The 14211-nt window shown below is 53.3% G+C and overlaps 1 protein-coding gene across 4 annotated transcripts in view; it reads right to left on the reverse strand.

The window, feature by feature from the left end:
- Nucleotides 1-2169: 2169 nt before the first annotated feature.
- LOC119100882 (spermine synthase) overlaps nt 2170-14211 on the reverse strand; it is a 32004-nt gene continuing 19962 nt past the window's right edge. For 2 of the 4 annotated variants that reach the window (XM_037224065.1, XM_037224066.1), the window contains exon 9: nt 2170-2689. In XM_037224065.1, coding sequence (XP_037079960.1) covers nt 2543-2689 — 147 coding nt within the window. In that variant the 3' untranslated portion in view covers nt 2170-2542. Of the gene's footprint in view, nt 2690-5315; nt 5487-6226; nt 6407-14211 lie in introns of those variants that run through there. The other 2 variants (XR_005094474.1, XR_005094475.1) reach the window with 2 other exon arrangements.

Consider the following 14211-nt stretch of genomic DNA (forward strand, 5'->3'; position numbering starts at 1 on the left):
CTGCTTCAAATGCCGGAGTCTCTACGAGCGTTAGCTGCCGGTGTATATCTTGTATCTCTAAACTGAGTAGATTGAGGTCACGCCGATGTTGTTCTTGCTGCTCTTGGAGATCTTGCCGGCGCTGGTCTTGAAGGTCGTCCAGCAGCTTCGTCAGCTACGGTGGTACAGTGTCCTCTTCAGTGCTACCCATCTTGCAACTTGATCGAAAGTTGTAGGCTATGCAGAGTAGAAGTATCAAGAGTCTCTCGCAGAAGGTTTAACTGTCGGCTGCGCCATGTGATGTCTTCGTCCAGCGGTTCGGTTCGGCTCGGCTCGGTCAGAGAGAGACGTGTAGCGACGCGGCGATATGCACTGGACCGAGTCCAGTGGCGTCCTGCCCCTGCTATCAGGCAGGCACGACAAAACATTTAGTTCGGGTGAACTACCACTCATAAGTCAGCCTGCATACACGCACCTATCAAGCGTCCCGTACGGTCCGCCACGGGACGACGGTCAGCACCCGCGGCGCTAGGTTCCACCGTTCGCATTCCACCGCGCGGCCGAGGCCGCGCCGCGACATGGCAGGGACGGCATGCTGTGCCGGCGGGCCGGCTGGGTGTGCTCACAATAGTAACGACCTTGACACCACGCAAGTGACATCAATTTTCAGGTAGGATCTGCCCTTTCACCATGTGATCTATCGGCCCTGGGTCGAACTACTTGCGGTGACGATAAATCCTTCGATGGGTTTTGGAGATAAACGTGGTTAACCCCTCGTTCTTTTCATGTAGCGTCATTATGCTAGGGTTCGATTTTGTAGACCTGGAATGTAGCTGACCACTCTTACGGCACTCAGCACTTGTCACTGCGGCTTTTCCGGGGCAGGGGACACGGTGGTGGGGTGGGCAGCCTCCCATGTGCTCCCTCCCTCGCTTCCACCGCCCGTGCTTGCAGCGCAGCACGATATGGTCAGAGCACCAGCCATGATAGTCTCAATTTACTTAGCATTATAAAACACGTAAAATTTGCTGCAGCTGATATTTTTGGACACACACGTATGTTTACAAAGGTGCCGTTAGCTGTCCCTCATACCTGTGTATCGGTGGCTCGCCAATGCAGTCATGCCACCCCGGTTTTCGCGATAGCTCCCAATACACGGTTTATTTCTACGCTTCCAAACCAGTGAACTGTTTATAGACGACACAATTGCCACAGTTGTTGGCTATATCACCGTTCACCCCTATTTTTCAACGTGTAGGTTCTTAAAGATTTCTCTGTGGAGCGGCGTACGCAGGATTTCACCATGGGGAAAGCAAAGGTAAAAAAATCACTGAAAACCAAGTACAGCGCGGCGTACCTGGGCCACGTACCAGCCGTAGTCCCAACCGGGAAATGGGATATGAAAGGAAGGTAGCCGGGATCGCTCTGCATGGCCGGGCGAGACGTCACACAGACTCCAATCAACGCACACCATTGTTTGCACACGTCCGATGGTGCACGTCCCGACTTCAGTGCACGTCTCAATACTTGTATGACTGAAAAGTATCGTGGCAGATTAATAGCACCACGCCTGTAAGTGGTCAGGTTGTAGCTGCACGATGTGGCGTCTTCAACTAACTCCAAATCGCTCCAGCCCCTGGGCGGTCAAAGAAGTTCTGCATTGATCGGTACTGAGAACGGCAAACGACGCACGGATGTCTAACAGATCTCGTTGCATCGCTTTGTGGTTTCATCGAGAACGTGATTGAACGAAGTCTAAGATCACTGCGTGGTCCCCATTATAATAAAGCAACGAATATCCTACGGCTTCTCAACGGAGTTAGTGAAGTTTGAGTCTATCTATTTCTTTGAGAATCAGTGAAGGGGGTGAAATGCCGCATTAAAGATTAAAGGTAAGCAACGCGTTCTGTGGTCGTCAGATGTCCAGAAAAGCACACGCGTCGCGCCGTGCGTACCTAGTAGCCTTTCATGACTATCACTGTCGGCATTGGAGCTTTACGACGTGCCCAGCTTCTGAGGCTAAACGGCATCGCCTGCCTCTCGTTCTGGTAGGACGGGCTGGCACCGAGTGAATCGAAACCTGTACCTCCCGTTCCCCAAACGCGCAGTTTTCATCACAATCAAAAACAAGACGTGTTCATAGGTATATGAGTCGCGTTCTTTGCAGCCATCTTTCCCAAAGAACACACGTTTTAACCCTCAAAATAAGGTAGAGTTTATTGAGTGACATTTCCGGATCAAACATAACTCGACATCTGATTCGTGATGGCATGTAGCAAAACGCAGCAGCAAACAAAACAAGGGCACGGGTGCTCCCCGTCCAGACAACGGGGTCACTTGGTGACCGGACAAAGGCCAAGCAGGGACAGGGATTGCCTTCCCTCCGAGACCGGGAGGAGCAGGACTCCTCACATGAAGCGGGGTTGACCGGGGCAGACTCCTCCCCGCTGTGACCGCAGACCCCACGCGTCGCCTCTGACAATGGCAGGAGGACACCCGTTCCTGCCGTCGAGCCGTCGGGCGGGCCAGAGCCCCGCACCCATCGGTCAGTCAGACCCACCACTCAGCACTTGGTGATCTGGTAGAAGACCCACGTCTCCAGGAAGGACGGCACGAACGCCGCCGACTGCGTCCGAGTTGTCTTGACGGGCAGCGCGTCCACCAGCGTCTCGAACTCTTGCAGCGCCGCCGGACTGTTGATGCCCATCACCTGTTGGACAAGGAGCGACTGAGGTGATAACTGAGCGGCTGGGTAGCGGCGGCTGGGATGATCACTTCCATTCACCTAACCTAGATGTCAGCTACTGAAAGAAGTTTCCATGGATTCCCAGCACTCGGTAACAGCGTCGAGTTTGTTACAAGAGCGGTGGCCTACGAACCTGAGCTGTTGACGTCCACTGCTTGGGGCAGTGGAGATCTTGACCCGGTTGCGTTGTCCACATCTGAACTGTGGAGGCCCATTGCATCTGGGCGGGAAGTAGCTCAAGTTGCTTCTAGTCTTAATGCCATAACGTCAAGACGTCAAGGCTATAGGTCATAGGGTCCAGACTCATAACGCCCATCAGGCAACGTCGAGTTTGTCTCCAGCCCTGGGGCCTAGCTCCAGACCGTTGTAAGCCATCACCTGGGTATGATGTGAGCATGGCCCCCAGTCTCGTGTCTCCGGTTTAGTCAAGAGACGCAACTTTTTCCACAAATATCAGCCCGCATCCCGGCCCGCCTCGACCAGTGCCTCGGCCAGCTAGATATCCAGCCCGCAAAAGCCCGCTGAGCTACTATGCTGGCCCAGCATTAACCCGCAAGTACGTAAACGTAGTGCTCGCAAATGCTGAACAAGTACTTAGCTGCAATGTGGATTTTGTCACTTCTCTTCAATTTCATGCCTATAAATGAGGTGCGCATAAAATGTCGTGACAGCGTCAGCTAATGTCTTTGTTTGACTAACACAAAGTGATGTTATTTAGGCGGCAGTGACTTAAGTATCCAGTCTCAGTGCCATGACATTTTATGCATACCTCATTCATAAGCTTAAAATGAAACAGAAATGACGAAATCTTTGGCGCCAGAGAGCTATGCGAAGATCCGGAATGCAATAGATACGGCGAAACAGACGGCGAGCACCTGAGCATGCGATGTTTTCGTTATGGTTCAGTGACGTGACCGACAGCACCAAACGAGATCGAGTGGCCAGATTCGCCGGCAGTACTTCAGCTGTCCACCTGTGCCGACCGATTCGGAGCTTGCCGTGCCTCCGTTTACGACGCTGGCCCGCCGGCGTCGCGCCAGCCTGGGCGGTGGGGCTGTGCGGCTAAAACCCGCGCTGTTTTCTATTTTGGCAGCGACCCGCTTCCAAAGCCGCCACGTGCCCTACTGGATCACCGTCGTGTAAAGCCAGCCTGCCGCGGGAGCCGTCTTCCTGATTCCGGCACCGCCCGACTCAAGTCTGTTGCAACCCGACCAGTGGTCCGAAGCGCACACCTGCACGGAGGGGTGCAAGGACTCGGCCAGGGAATGTCAGCACACCTGACAAGAGTGACGATATATAATTGAATATATATATATATATATATATATATATATATATATATATTCTGAATCAATATGATATCGAAAGAGTATAATAGGTTTTCAATGACAGTGTTGGCATAAATCCAAAATATTCTCTGCATTTCATGTGTCTTGTTTTTTCAAATGTTATTATGACCCAACCTCGTTCATTTGTAACCAGTAATACAACTATGAAACATTTTGTTTTCTAGTTGATTCAATACGAACAATGCCTCCTTCAAAGCAGCACTTAATCCGTATCAACTGAAACATTGACGGTTGCTTATCTCCAGCACAGAAACTACCAACTCATAATGCCGAAAAACTTAGGAGCTTTAGATCTCTCGTGCTACACTACGAATTTGTCGTGGTTTATAACACTAAACGTGATGGCAAACTGGCAATGGAATATACCTGATCTAGAATGGGAAACATATTTCTTAGTTGTTGTTTACTTTCGATAATAAACATAAAGCAGCGCATTATATGATGAGTGAATTGGTGCAAAAGTGAACACCTGAACCTGAGTGTCCCTCCCAACAATTACGAAAAACAACTCTACTCGTCAATTTTTTCACCTCACACGACCTGGTTTGACATGCCTACTCCCGATTGCCCAGCAAACATTTGATGGAGTTGGACCAGCAATTACGATTTCCAGACCCACAAATAATGAAAACCTGACAGCAAACGACGCTTCAAAAGCCAACAGCATGTTACGCTACATAGCACTAGCGTTGAATGCAAACGGGGCAAACTTATCATAAGCCGACCGCGGTGGCCAGCTACAGCCCACCTGCACAACCGCGCATCACAAAAAACAATAACGCGCTTCAAACACACGTCAGGCACAACATAAAAGATCGAAGGAATGGGACGCCACAACACCACGTTCGTCTCTTTCAAAGCATACTGAGCCTGATGATACACCACAATGGCACCTGTATTTGCCCTGATAACATATATTTAAGTACACAGCGATACTGCAGGCGCAGTTTGTCCAGCAGCCTGGGCGGCGTCTATGGTACTTTTCAGCCGGTTTTTCTTTTCCACCGAGGTTTTCCTTTAATTAGCGCAGCTCATTCACCCTTGGTGTTGACATCCGTGTTGGCATAAAAGCACACCTTATGAGTTCCGGGGAACATGCTTGCGTATGCCGGAGTAATTATACATGCCGGAATGCGTGTGCGCTTGAGCGCTAACCTGAGTGTTGAGCTTGCATGCAGCGGCATATGAATAATTCTTGGGATTCGGGGAGATTTTAATCGTCATCAGAAATTTACTGGAATCCGTGAAATATGACCTTAATAAACGTTTTAAGTCGGGCTTCTCATGTACCAAGAAAAACGCACCATACAAAATGCCAAGCGAAACATGGGGATGAAAGCATTTTTCAAAAGTGGCGAAGATCCATGTGATGAAGAGACGCAGGTCGACGCGAAACATCGTCAGCTCCGTCCCTGTAAGTGGAAATTAAGAGCTTTCAGGACCTTCCAATTGCGGTTTCTGGACCGTTTCAGATAGCATTGTACTAGCCGCGTGCTACACTCGGCGTCAACCCGAGAGGCTGTGACACAGCTAGTGGTAAACCCACAGGGAGATTTAGGGACAATGTTTAAAAAAATATATGCACTTCATGAAATCATAATTGAAAGTTGAATTGAAGATGCGTTCCAAGTATAAACCCTGGTGGGCTGGGTGATTTTAGCAAGTACATGCGTTCGATTGATTGGAATAAAATGGGTCAAAATCATATTAACAAAGCGCAACGTTTCTCAGCGCAACAGCTTTAGCCCACATTGTTTTCTCAGCCAGCCACAATGGAGCGATTTCACATGATTTTCAAAACGTGCAAAGAAGTGATACAAGATCGAATTTCGGCATGGTCATAGGTCACGTGAGCATAACATAACTGTAAACGATAAATCATTTCGGAGATTGGGGTTAAAAAGTGCTAAAGCCCTTTCCCACCATGCAAGACGGTAGGCCAAATCAGAGGAGGAGTAAAGCTGTTTTTTACGTTAGCAGCTTGTGTAAAAACAGTATTGCATGTTAAGTCCCACAAACGTCATCCGATTTATTTTTCCAAGTAAATCTTTACAAAACGTAGCCTGCGGAGAACATGCAACGTCTGTATACAGGGACATGGGCGGCGAACACTGATGTGGGGGACTCTGAAGTCGATGGTCAATAAACTCACAGTTTCCTCCAAATCAGATCAGTTTTGGCATTTAGCCATTGCAATGCTTCCACGCAGTTAGGTTCCCCGCGGGACTCTCCACCCCTGTTTCGGCGACATTCACTGCTCCTTCCAATGCCAATGTACCCATAGCTTGATGTATTTTCCACTTGTCGGCTGGTAATTGAACAAACCGTGGCACTGCAATCAAGATGAGAAAAAAATATGTTAAAAGTCCAGTACATATATAAATTTAGCACTTCAGTCTACGGCTTCTCATTTTTGACCTGATATCAAGCTGAATCAGTCCTAACGCCGTTTGCATTCTCAGCAGGGTATCCACGTTTCCATTGAGGGGAGACAAACGAAGATGTAGGGATGCGGCTCGGATTCAGAAGAGCATGGCTCATCAACTACATTTTGCAACTCTACCACTTGGCTATAGGAACCCGTTGGACAGAATTGGAGTGATATGTCCCCATGGGTCCCCCCCGGTCTCAAGTTGGCACCACCACGTACGTGATGACACCTGCTGCTTGGAGCAGCTCGATTAACTCATTGGGGGAATGCGACGAGTGACGATGATTAAAACTACCACAAAATACACCTTATCTAAGATTGTCTAAGACTGTCTCCGATCTGATCTGATTATCCCCGACGTCGCGCGGAACTGTGGGAGGTCAGGGCCGAGTGGGCCAACGAATAGAAAATGAGGTACGTTCCAGCCTGCTGCCGCACACGGGCGACTGTCTGATAGCACCGAGATGATTATCATACTAATATAAAAGTACTTAACAAATGTGGACTTAAGGCTCACTTCAAGTTTAGGCATATTATACAAAATGGTTTCATATGTGTACGCTCTGACCTACTTCAAATTAGGAAATCATCATTTGCAGTGTACTAAATCCCGTCAGCTATACCGTGGATCTCCGCAGCTACCTAAATTAGATGGATGGAGTCGGATAACGTTGCGCGTAGACTACAGTAAAACCGTGTATTGGAAGTTGGAAAGAGAATAAATGGCAAATATACAAAGAATATATAACATAATATGGAAACAAATAATATCCCTTAATAACAAATATACAAAAAATATATAACATAATATGGAAACAAATAATATCCCTTTTGCTACGGTTCAACCTCGGACCCAACCAGCCAGCTCACGCTCACTGCCCAGTCGCACTTAGAAGAGTACTGTGTGCTGGCGACAGAGCACTCGCGCACTCATCACGCTGCGCCTGTGGTTCCCAGGGGCGCCGTGCTCCATACTGTGACGTGCTGCACAACGGCAGACGAGAACTACGAGCGCGCAATCAGCGCTGTCTCGGCGCGAACCGAGGGCTTTGGGAGGGCCCTCAGCCCACCTGCACATGGCTGCTTCAACGGTAAATAGCAGCGGGCGCGCGAGCATAAGACGGCAGGACCGGGCGGACCGGCGGGACCGGGTGGACCGGCGGGGCGGTGGACCGGCGGGACCGGGTGGACCGGCGGGAACGGGCGGACCGATGAGACCAGGTGGACCGGCGAGACCCTATGTGGTCCGGCGGGACCAGGTGGACCGGCGGGACCGGCGGAACCCGATGTGGTCCGGCGGGACCGAGTGGACCGGCGGGACCGGCGGAACCCGATGTGGTCCGGCGGGCCCGGCGGACCGGCGAGACCAGGCAGACCGGCGGACCCGTGTGGCCTGGTGGGACCAGACGGACCGACAAGACCAGGCAGACCAGTGTGGGAGCGTGGCACCGAACGGGCAGATGCGAACAGGCTAGTGAACTGGTAGGACTGGATGTAGACTGTAGGGACCCGGCGGACAGGTAGACGTGACAGACAGACGGGCAGGACCAGGCTGACTAGCGGTACCAGGTGGACCTGTGGAACGGGGACCAGCGAGAACAGACGAATATGAGTGATTAGACGAACGGGTGGGATCAGGACCGATGGGACCAGACGGACAGGCGTGCTGACCCAAGTCACGTGATGTCGGGGCCAATATACAAGCTGTCGGACGCGCGACAAGCGAACTGGAATTTGCATACACCTTGCTTTACGCTATTTGTTAGTGACGCGACCACACAGGCGAAGCAATCGGTACCGCGTTTAACATTACAAGCAGAGCGTACCAATACAATTTGTATGCACACGTACAGGAGCTGTGGAAAATAGTGATAATGATAATGACTCGAATGGTATATTTACTACGCTTCTGACCCCATCGGCCAAATACGGCTTCTACATACCCGCACAGAACTGCCATTTAGTCTAAAACTGCGCGTCCAACTCATCCGTGCCGCGGAAAGTAAATCAGTATCAGCACAACTGGGAACAGTGTACGGCACAGTTGGGTAAACTTGGGTAAGCACTGCCAAATATTGTAAAAGCCAGGCCAAATATATCGTGCTACAGATTGTAATACACATCCACTATCGCTTCTAATCAAACGACGGCCAAGTACCGACAGGTGCTTTGGGCGAAGAGGAAAGTAAGCGAGTGCGTCTCTACACACAAACCGCATTACCTGGGGGTGCCAATCGACGCGGGCAACGCAACCGAACGAAACAACCTCGCTGAAAGCCAGCCAGTGTGCAGGCCGTATTCATCTGAAAAGCCTCTCCGAGCAGATGCAGCAGGACCCGAATCCCACGAACGCGCTGCCGGCTACGGCGCGACGCACCACCCCTCGCAGCGGGCCCAAAGCCGGGTGGCACCGCGTCGGACGCGAGGCAGCCAGGCAGCGGGAGGCGGTGGAGCGCTGGGTTCATGCAGCGCCTGATCGGAAGGCGCGAGCCGTCCGTGGCGGCGGCTGGGGTGGAGTCAAGGGCGGCCTACATACGCAGCGCGGCCGGCGGTCGCTGTCGCCATCCGGTGGTGCCCGACGCTGCGGCCAGCTCCGGTAGATCTACCAAACACCCGGCACAGGCGTCACCCCATAGCAGACCGCGCCGAGGAGCGCCCTCTGCCGAGCGTCCTGAGAACGGCGGCCAGCCGCTCCCAACACCGAGTCAGCCGACCAGCCTCCCCCTGCACCCGGAACACAGCCGCCAGCAACTGCGGTCATCGGGGTTAGCAGATCACACGTCACCGGGGTGGACAAGTACCCTTAACTTACCTACCTACTAAACCTGCTCACCTTAACTGTGCCTATGTAATATGTCTATCTACACGACTTTACCTACTTAACTCTCCACACGCAGTCACGCCGCTCCTTAGGCAGACACGCAGACACATAGACGCAGACACGCCGCTCCCGCTAGACACCGGAGGAGACGAACCGGTCGGCGATCCCCCCCCCCCCCCCTTTGAAACACAGTAATCTGTATGCCATGAAGGTCGGCTCGAATAACATGACCGCTTCATCGCGATTGACCTCACTGCCATCTTGAAACCAAACTACATCCGGACCATCCATCTCAGAACAAAACCAGTGTTCATGATGCTGCCGCTGCTTCAACGCGGCCACATCAGTGCGTCAGAAATGCCGCCCCGATCACGTAATGTCTCAATGTCTGAAGCGACGCACACGAACATGCGCACCATCTCCGACCTTGTTTTGGCGGCTTCCATGTTGGATCTCAGAACTGCGTCACCCACACTGCGTGCGTCATTTCGGATCGCGGGAGGAGGAGCTGTGTTCAGAAAATCGTCTTCACAAATGGGGCGGCCCACTTCACATCAACGAACGAGCGTGGCGCCAGCTTCCGACAACGGAAACAAGCGCGCTATTCCGCCCACTTAGACCAATGAAGGGAGCCGGCCGCAGCGACTCATTCGCGGAAAGCGCTGCTCTCGCGCGGCGATGTCGCCTCACAGAGCCAGCAAATTGAGAGGACGATGTCGCCTCACAGAGCCAGCAAATCGAGAGGACGATGTCGCCTCACAGAGCCAGCAAATCGAGAGGACGATGTCGCCTCACAGAGCCGGAAAAAGAGGACAATGTCGCCTCACAGAGCCGGCAAATCGAGAGGAAAACGGATGGGCAGCGCTCCGCCTTGCCTGCCGCTCTTAACATTCTGCATCGAGACTCTTAACATACTGCAGCGAGACTCCTAGAAGCCGGCACGGCAGGCCGTCGGGGAAAACATCACGTACAGCGCAGAATGCAGAGCCCTATTCCCAGGCTGATGGGGTATCCTTAACTTACAATGTCACTGACGAGGTTTATCTGAAGTGATATGAGCTACGAAACCATATTTCAACTGACCGTGAAACTTTCGACGACTTATAGCGGCATGCTGGTGGAATAACTGAACGGACTCTTTTGGCATGCGTGTGTTTTAATTTCAGAAGCATGGCAGGATACCCGTTTCAAGCAAAATAGTTCAGTTATGAGTTTCAAGCAAAACAGGTCAATTATCATGGATATGAATGGAAGGTTTTCGCGAACTGGTGTAAATTATGAGCTTCCCTTATTTCCAATGTTTCTTTGTCCTAACTACGCTGAAAAATGCTCCCAAAAATCAAACCATCAGTACCCATAGTCTCGGCTTCCTATCTAAGCCGTGTCGGTCTCCACAGAAGCGATGTCCATTCAGGCGCCCACTGTGGCAACGCAAGTTTACATAATGCATCAGCATTTGGAAGGGAGCCAACATAAACACCACAAGCTCCATGTAAGGCGCACGCAATATACAAGAATAAGAACACTCGTTACAAGCCAGGCTGCTCTTTCAAGTGACCCATCGAGCACGAGGTGTCCACTTTTCAACCCTTCCTGTCAACGTACTGAACATGATCCAGCACGGGGCACACGGCATTTTAGAGGGAACGATCTCATTCTGAATCAAGTATCAATTGGATCACTACATACTCGATTCCGGCTCTAACCCAGAAGTGTGTTTCCCAGACATATACGTGTCTGTACACATTGTGCATGTACGAATGCAAGTGTACGTTCACTATACAACGCATGACAAATACACACACGAAATGATGCACGAGGCGGACGTTAAGGGATGTCAGCAAAAGACAAGTAAAATTCATCAAGGGATGGAAACATTGACACAATCCATCTCACTTACGCGGGGTGACACTTATGCCCCAGAAAATCGAATCCTATGAAAACGGCACCTTGTTTGCGGTCTTCGACAACCTACTTGATACTCCACATCATGGTTGAAAACATTTACCATCGCCCACATATCGCGTTAACTCCGCCGTACACCAGCTATAAGCGGCTTTGAAAGTTTATATGACACAAGGAACATACCGTACATAAGCCGGCCCCAAACAGCCTTGTATATCCAAAGGCATGTGGGCTCGTAACATCAAATGTCTCAAGGTGACGTAAACGCGTACAAACGCGCGGTTATGAGGGAGCCCACAGCCCAGCCCTGTTCCTTGCACCAAGGCATGACGTCACGGTCGGACAAGTGAATCGCAATTTGCGTCGGGAATACATGCATCTGGAACCAACCCACAGCTGCCATACGCTGTCATCAAATAGTACGCAAAGGCGCGGGGGCGTGCTACACACCTCGGCCTGCTGTCGGGCAGCGATCAGGCAGCGATCGGTGGGTTGACTGGCCCATTAGGCCACGCGGCCGGCCAATCTCCGGACCCATCTGGGCGCCACCCCCACACCGGCTGCGCCGCCCTGCGCCGCGCCGGCGGCTGCGGCGAGCGGTCTCGCCCGCTCACCGCGGGTGCAGCGCGCTGAATGTGGAAAAAAGGAGCTCTGCGGCACGTTGTTAACGAGCCGGTGTCAATAACGCCCGAGGCTGTTCTCCGCCCGAAGGGCAATATATACCACGCAGCGTCGAGCAAGCGCCCCAGCGCCACTGGTTCGCGGAAACCTCGTGCGCTGTGTCGTATCCGACGCCGTGGCTGACATGGGGCAGTTCACCCTGGCACAACGTCCCAAAGAATCTCCACGGCTGGCCACCTCATGGATCGAATACAGCGCTGCATCTGACACACCAGCCAACGGCGCAAACGTCTCAATCCCGCCCACACCGCACGCACCAGCTCGCCGCTTGTCGGAGCGCATCGCACGCCGTCGGCCGCTCCGGCCGAGAGCCTGTATGGGGCGCAGCGGGCTTGAGTCGGCTGGACAACCAGAGATCCCCACACCGGACGACCAGCCGGCCGCAGACATCACCACACCGGACGACCAGCCGGCCGCAGACATCACCACACCGGACGACCAGCCGGCCGCAGACATCACCACACCGGACGACTAGCCGGCCGCAGACACCACCACACCGGACGACCAGCCGGCCGCAGACATCACCACACCGGACGACCAGCCGGCCGCAGACATCACCACGCCGGACGATCAGCCAGCCGCAGAGATCACAAACACCGGACGACCAGCCAGCCGCAGACATCACCACACCGGACGACCAGCCGGCCACAGAGATCAGCACACCGGACGATCAGCCAGCCGCAGTGATCACCACACCGGACGACCAGCCAGCCAGCCAGCCACACCGTCACCGTCACCGTCGGCGCGCAGGCGACGGCAGCCGCCGCGGGGGCGCCGAAGTCGCGGGGGTCGTCGCCGGCCGATCGCGGACCAGCGCCGGGCGGCCGCTCGAGCGCGATCAATGCCCTCCGGCCGGCAGAGCCGCGGGTGGACCGCAGGTGCTGGCCGCTCCCACGAGCGCTCCAGGCGCCATCGGCCGGACCGCGGGGCGAAGTGGGGAGGCCAGAGGGAGGTTAGACACTACCATTGCACGTGTAGTAAACGCACGGCCTGACGAACCGGGAACAACCACGCCAAGGTGCGTGTGTGGACTAACGGCAAGGACCAACGCCGGGGTACGGGGCACGAGGCGAGAACGCCAACACCTTTACACTCACTCTCCGCCGCTAGGTTGCCTGCACATTCACCGGCTTCCAGTCATGCAACTGCTCATCGTGTGTTCACCAGTATCAGGAAGTTGCACTGTGAGCTCGGCCTTGGGTCTGGCCATCACAAGATGATCTCCGCGCGGAGCCCGTGCGCCACACGCAGCCCCAGTCGGCCGACAAACCATGAAAGTGGCCTGGCCACCACTCCGACAGACACTGGCAGCTGAATCGAAGCCTGTCTTAACCGACGACCGACCGTCTTTACACCGCAATGCCGCGGCAACTACCGAAACAAACCAGAGTTAAAAAGCCTGCGTTGCAAGCCAACCCGTGATTCAGGCTCTAATCAGCCCACATGTCGGCACTGCCACATACAGGTTCCTATCGATCCCTGAGACGCGTTGTGAGCGTCATATCGACTCGCATCTACGAACGACACTGGCTCAGAAGTTCACCCACGTGGACGTGGGTTCCCATGAGACCAATATTTTATGAACCACACGGCGTCGGAGATCTAGACCATCACGATTTACGGTCCAAAGTTAAAACGTGCAGCGTATGAGGAACTTCCCAAAACCACCTGAACTACCGGCTGGCACTGGGAGTCGACCCGAAGCCGAGACTGGTCCACCGACAGTGACAGAGCACGCAAACTTTCGCTATGCTGACCACGTGGCTCCACAAAACAGCCAACGTATCTGAGACGCCCTGTTCGTCCGACATCTTTCGCTTCCATGCACTGAGGGCGCCAACTCGAAACTCTTGATTGGAAAACGGCGTACAAAGGATTTAACAAGAGACCACTAAACAACTGGGAGGCTACTCAAGAGGACACTAACAAGCGAGGCACTCGAAGCGAATCTTTTCAGGCGGGTGAGTGGCATTCAACGGCCCATTCCCCAGCGATCCGCTGGCGAACGTTTTCGAGAGAGGGGCGTCAGCCAGTCACCCAGCGATCCGATGGCGAACTTCTCGGGAGAGGAGCGTCAGCCAGTCGCCCAGCGACCTGTTGGCGAACGTTGTCGGGAGAGGGGCGTCAGCCAGTCGCCCAGCGATCTGCTGACGAACGTTCTCGGGAGAGGGGCGTCAGCCAGTCGCCCAGCGATCTGCTGACGAACGTTCTCGGGAGAGGAGCGTCAGCCAGTCGCGCAGCGATCTGCTGGCGAACGTTCTCGGGAGAGGGGCGTCAGCCAGTCGTGCAGCGCTCTGCT

This window comes from Pollicipes pollicipes, unplaced genomic scaffold, assembly GCF_011947565.3.
Source record: "Pollicipes pollicipes isolate AB1234 unplaced genomic scaffold, Ppol_2.1 Scaffold_4881;HRSCAF=5763_pilon_pilon_pilon, whole genome shotgun sequence".
Classification (NCBI taxonomy): domain Eukaryota; kingdom Metazoa; phylum Arthropoda; class Thecostraca; order Pollicipedomorpha; family Pollicipedidae; genus Pollicipes; species Pollicipes pollicipes.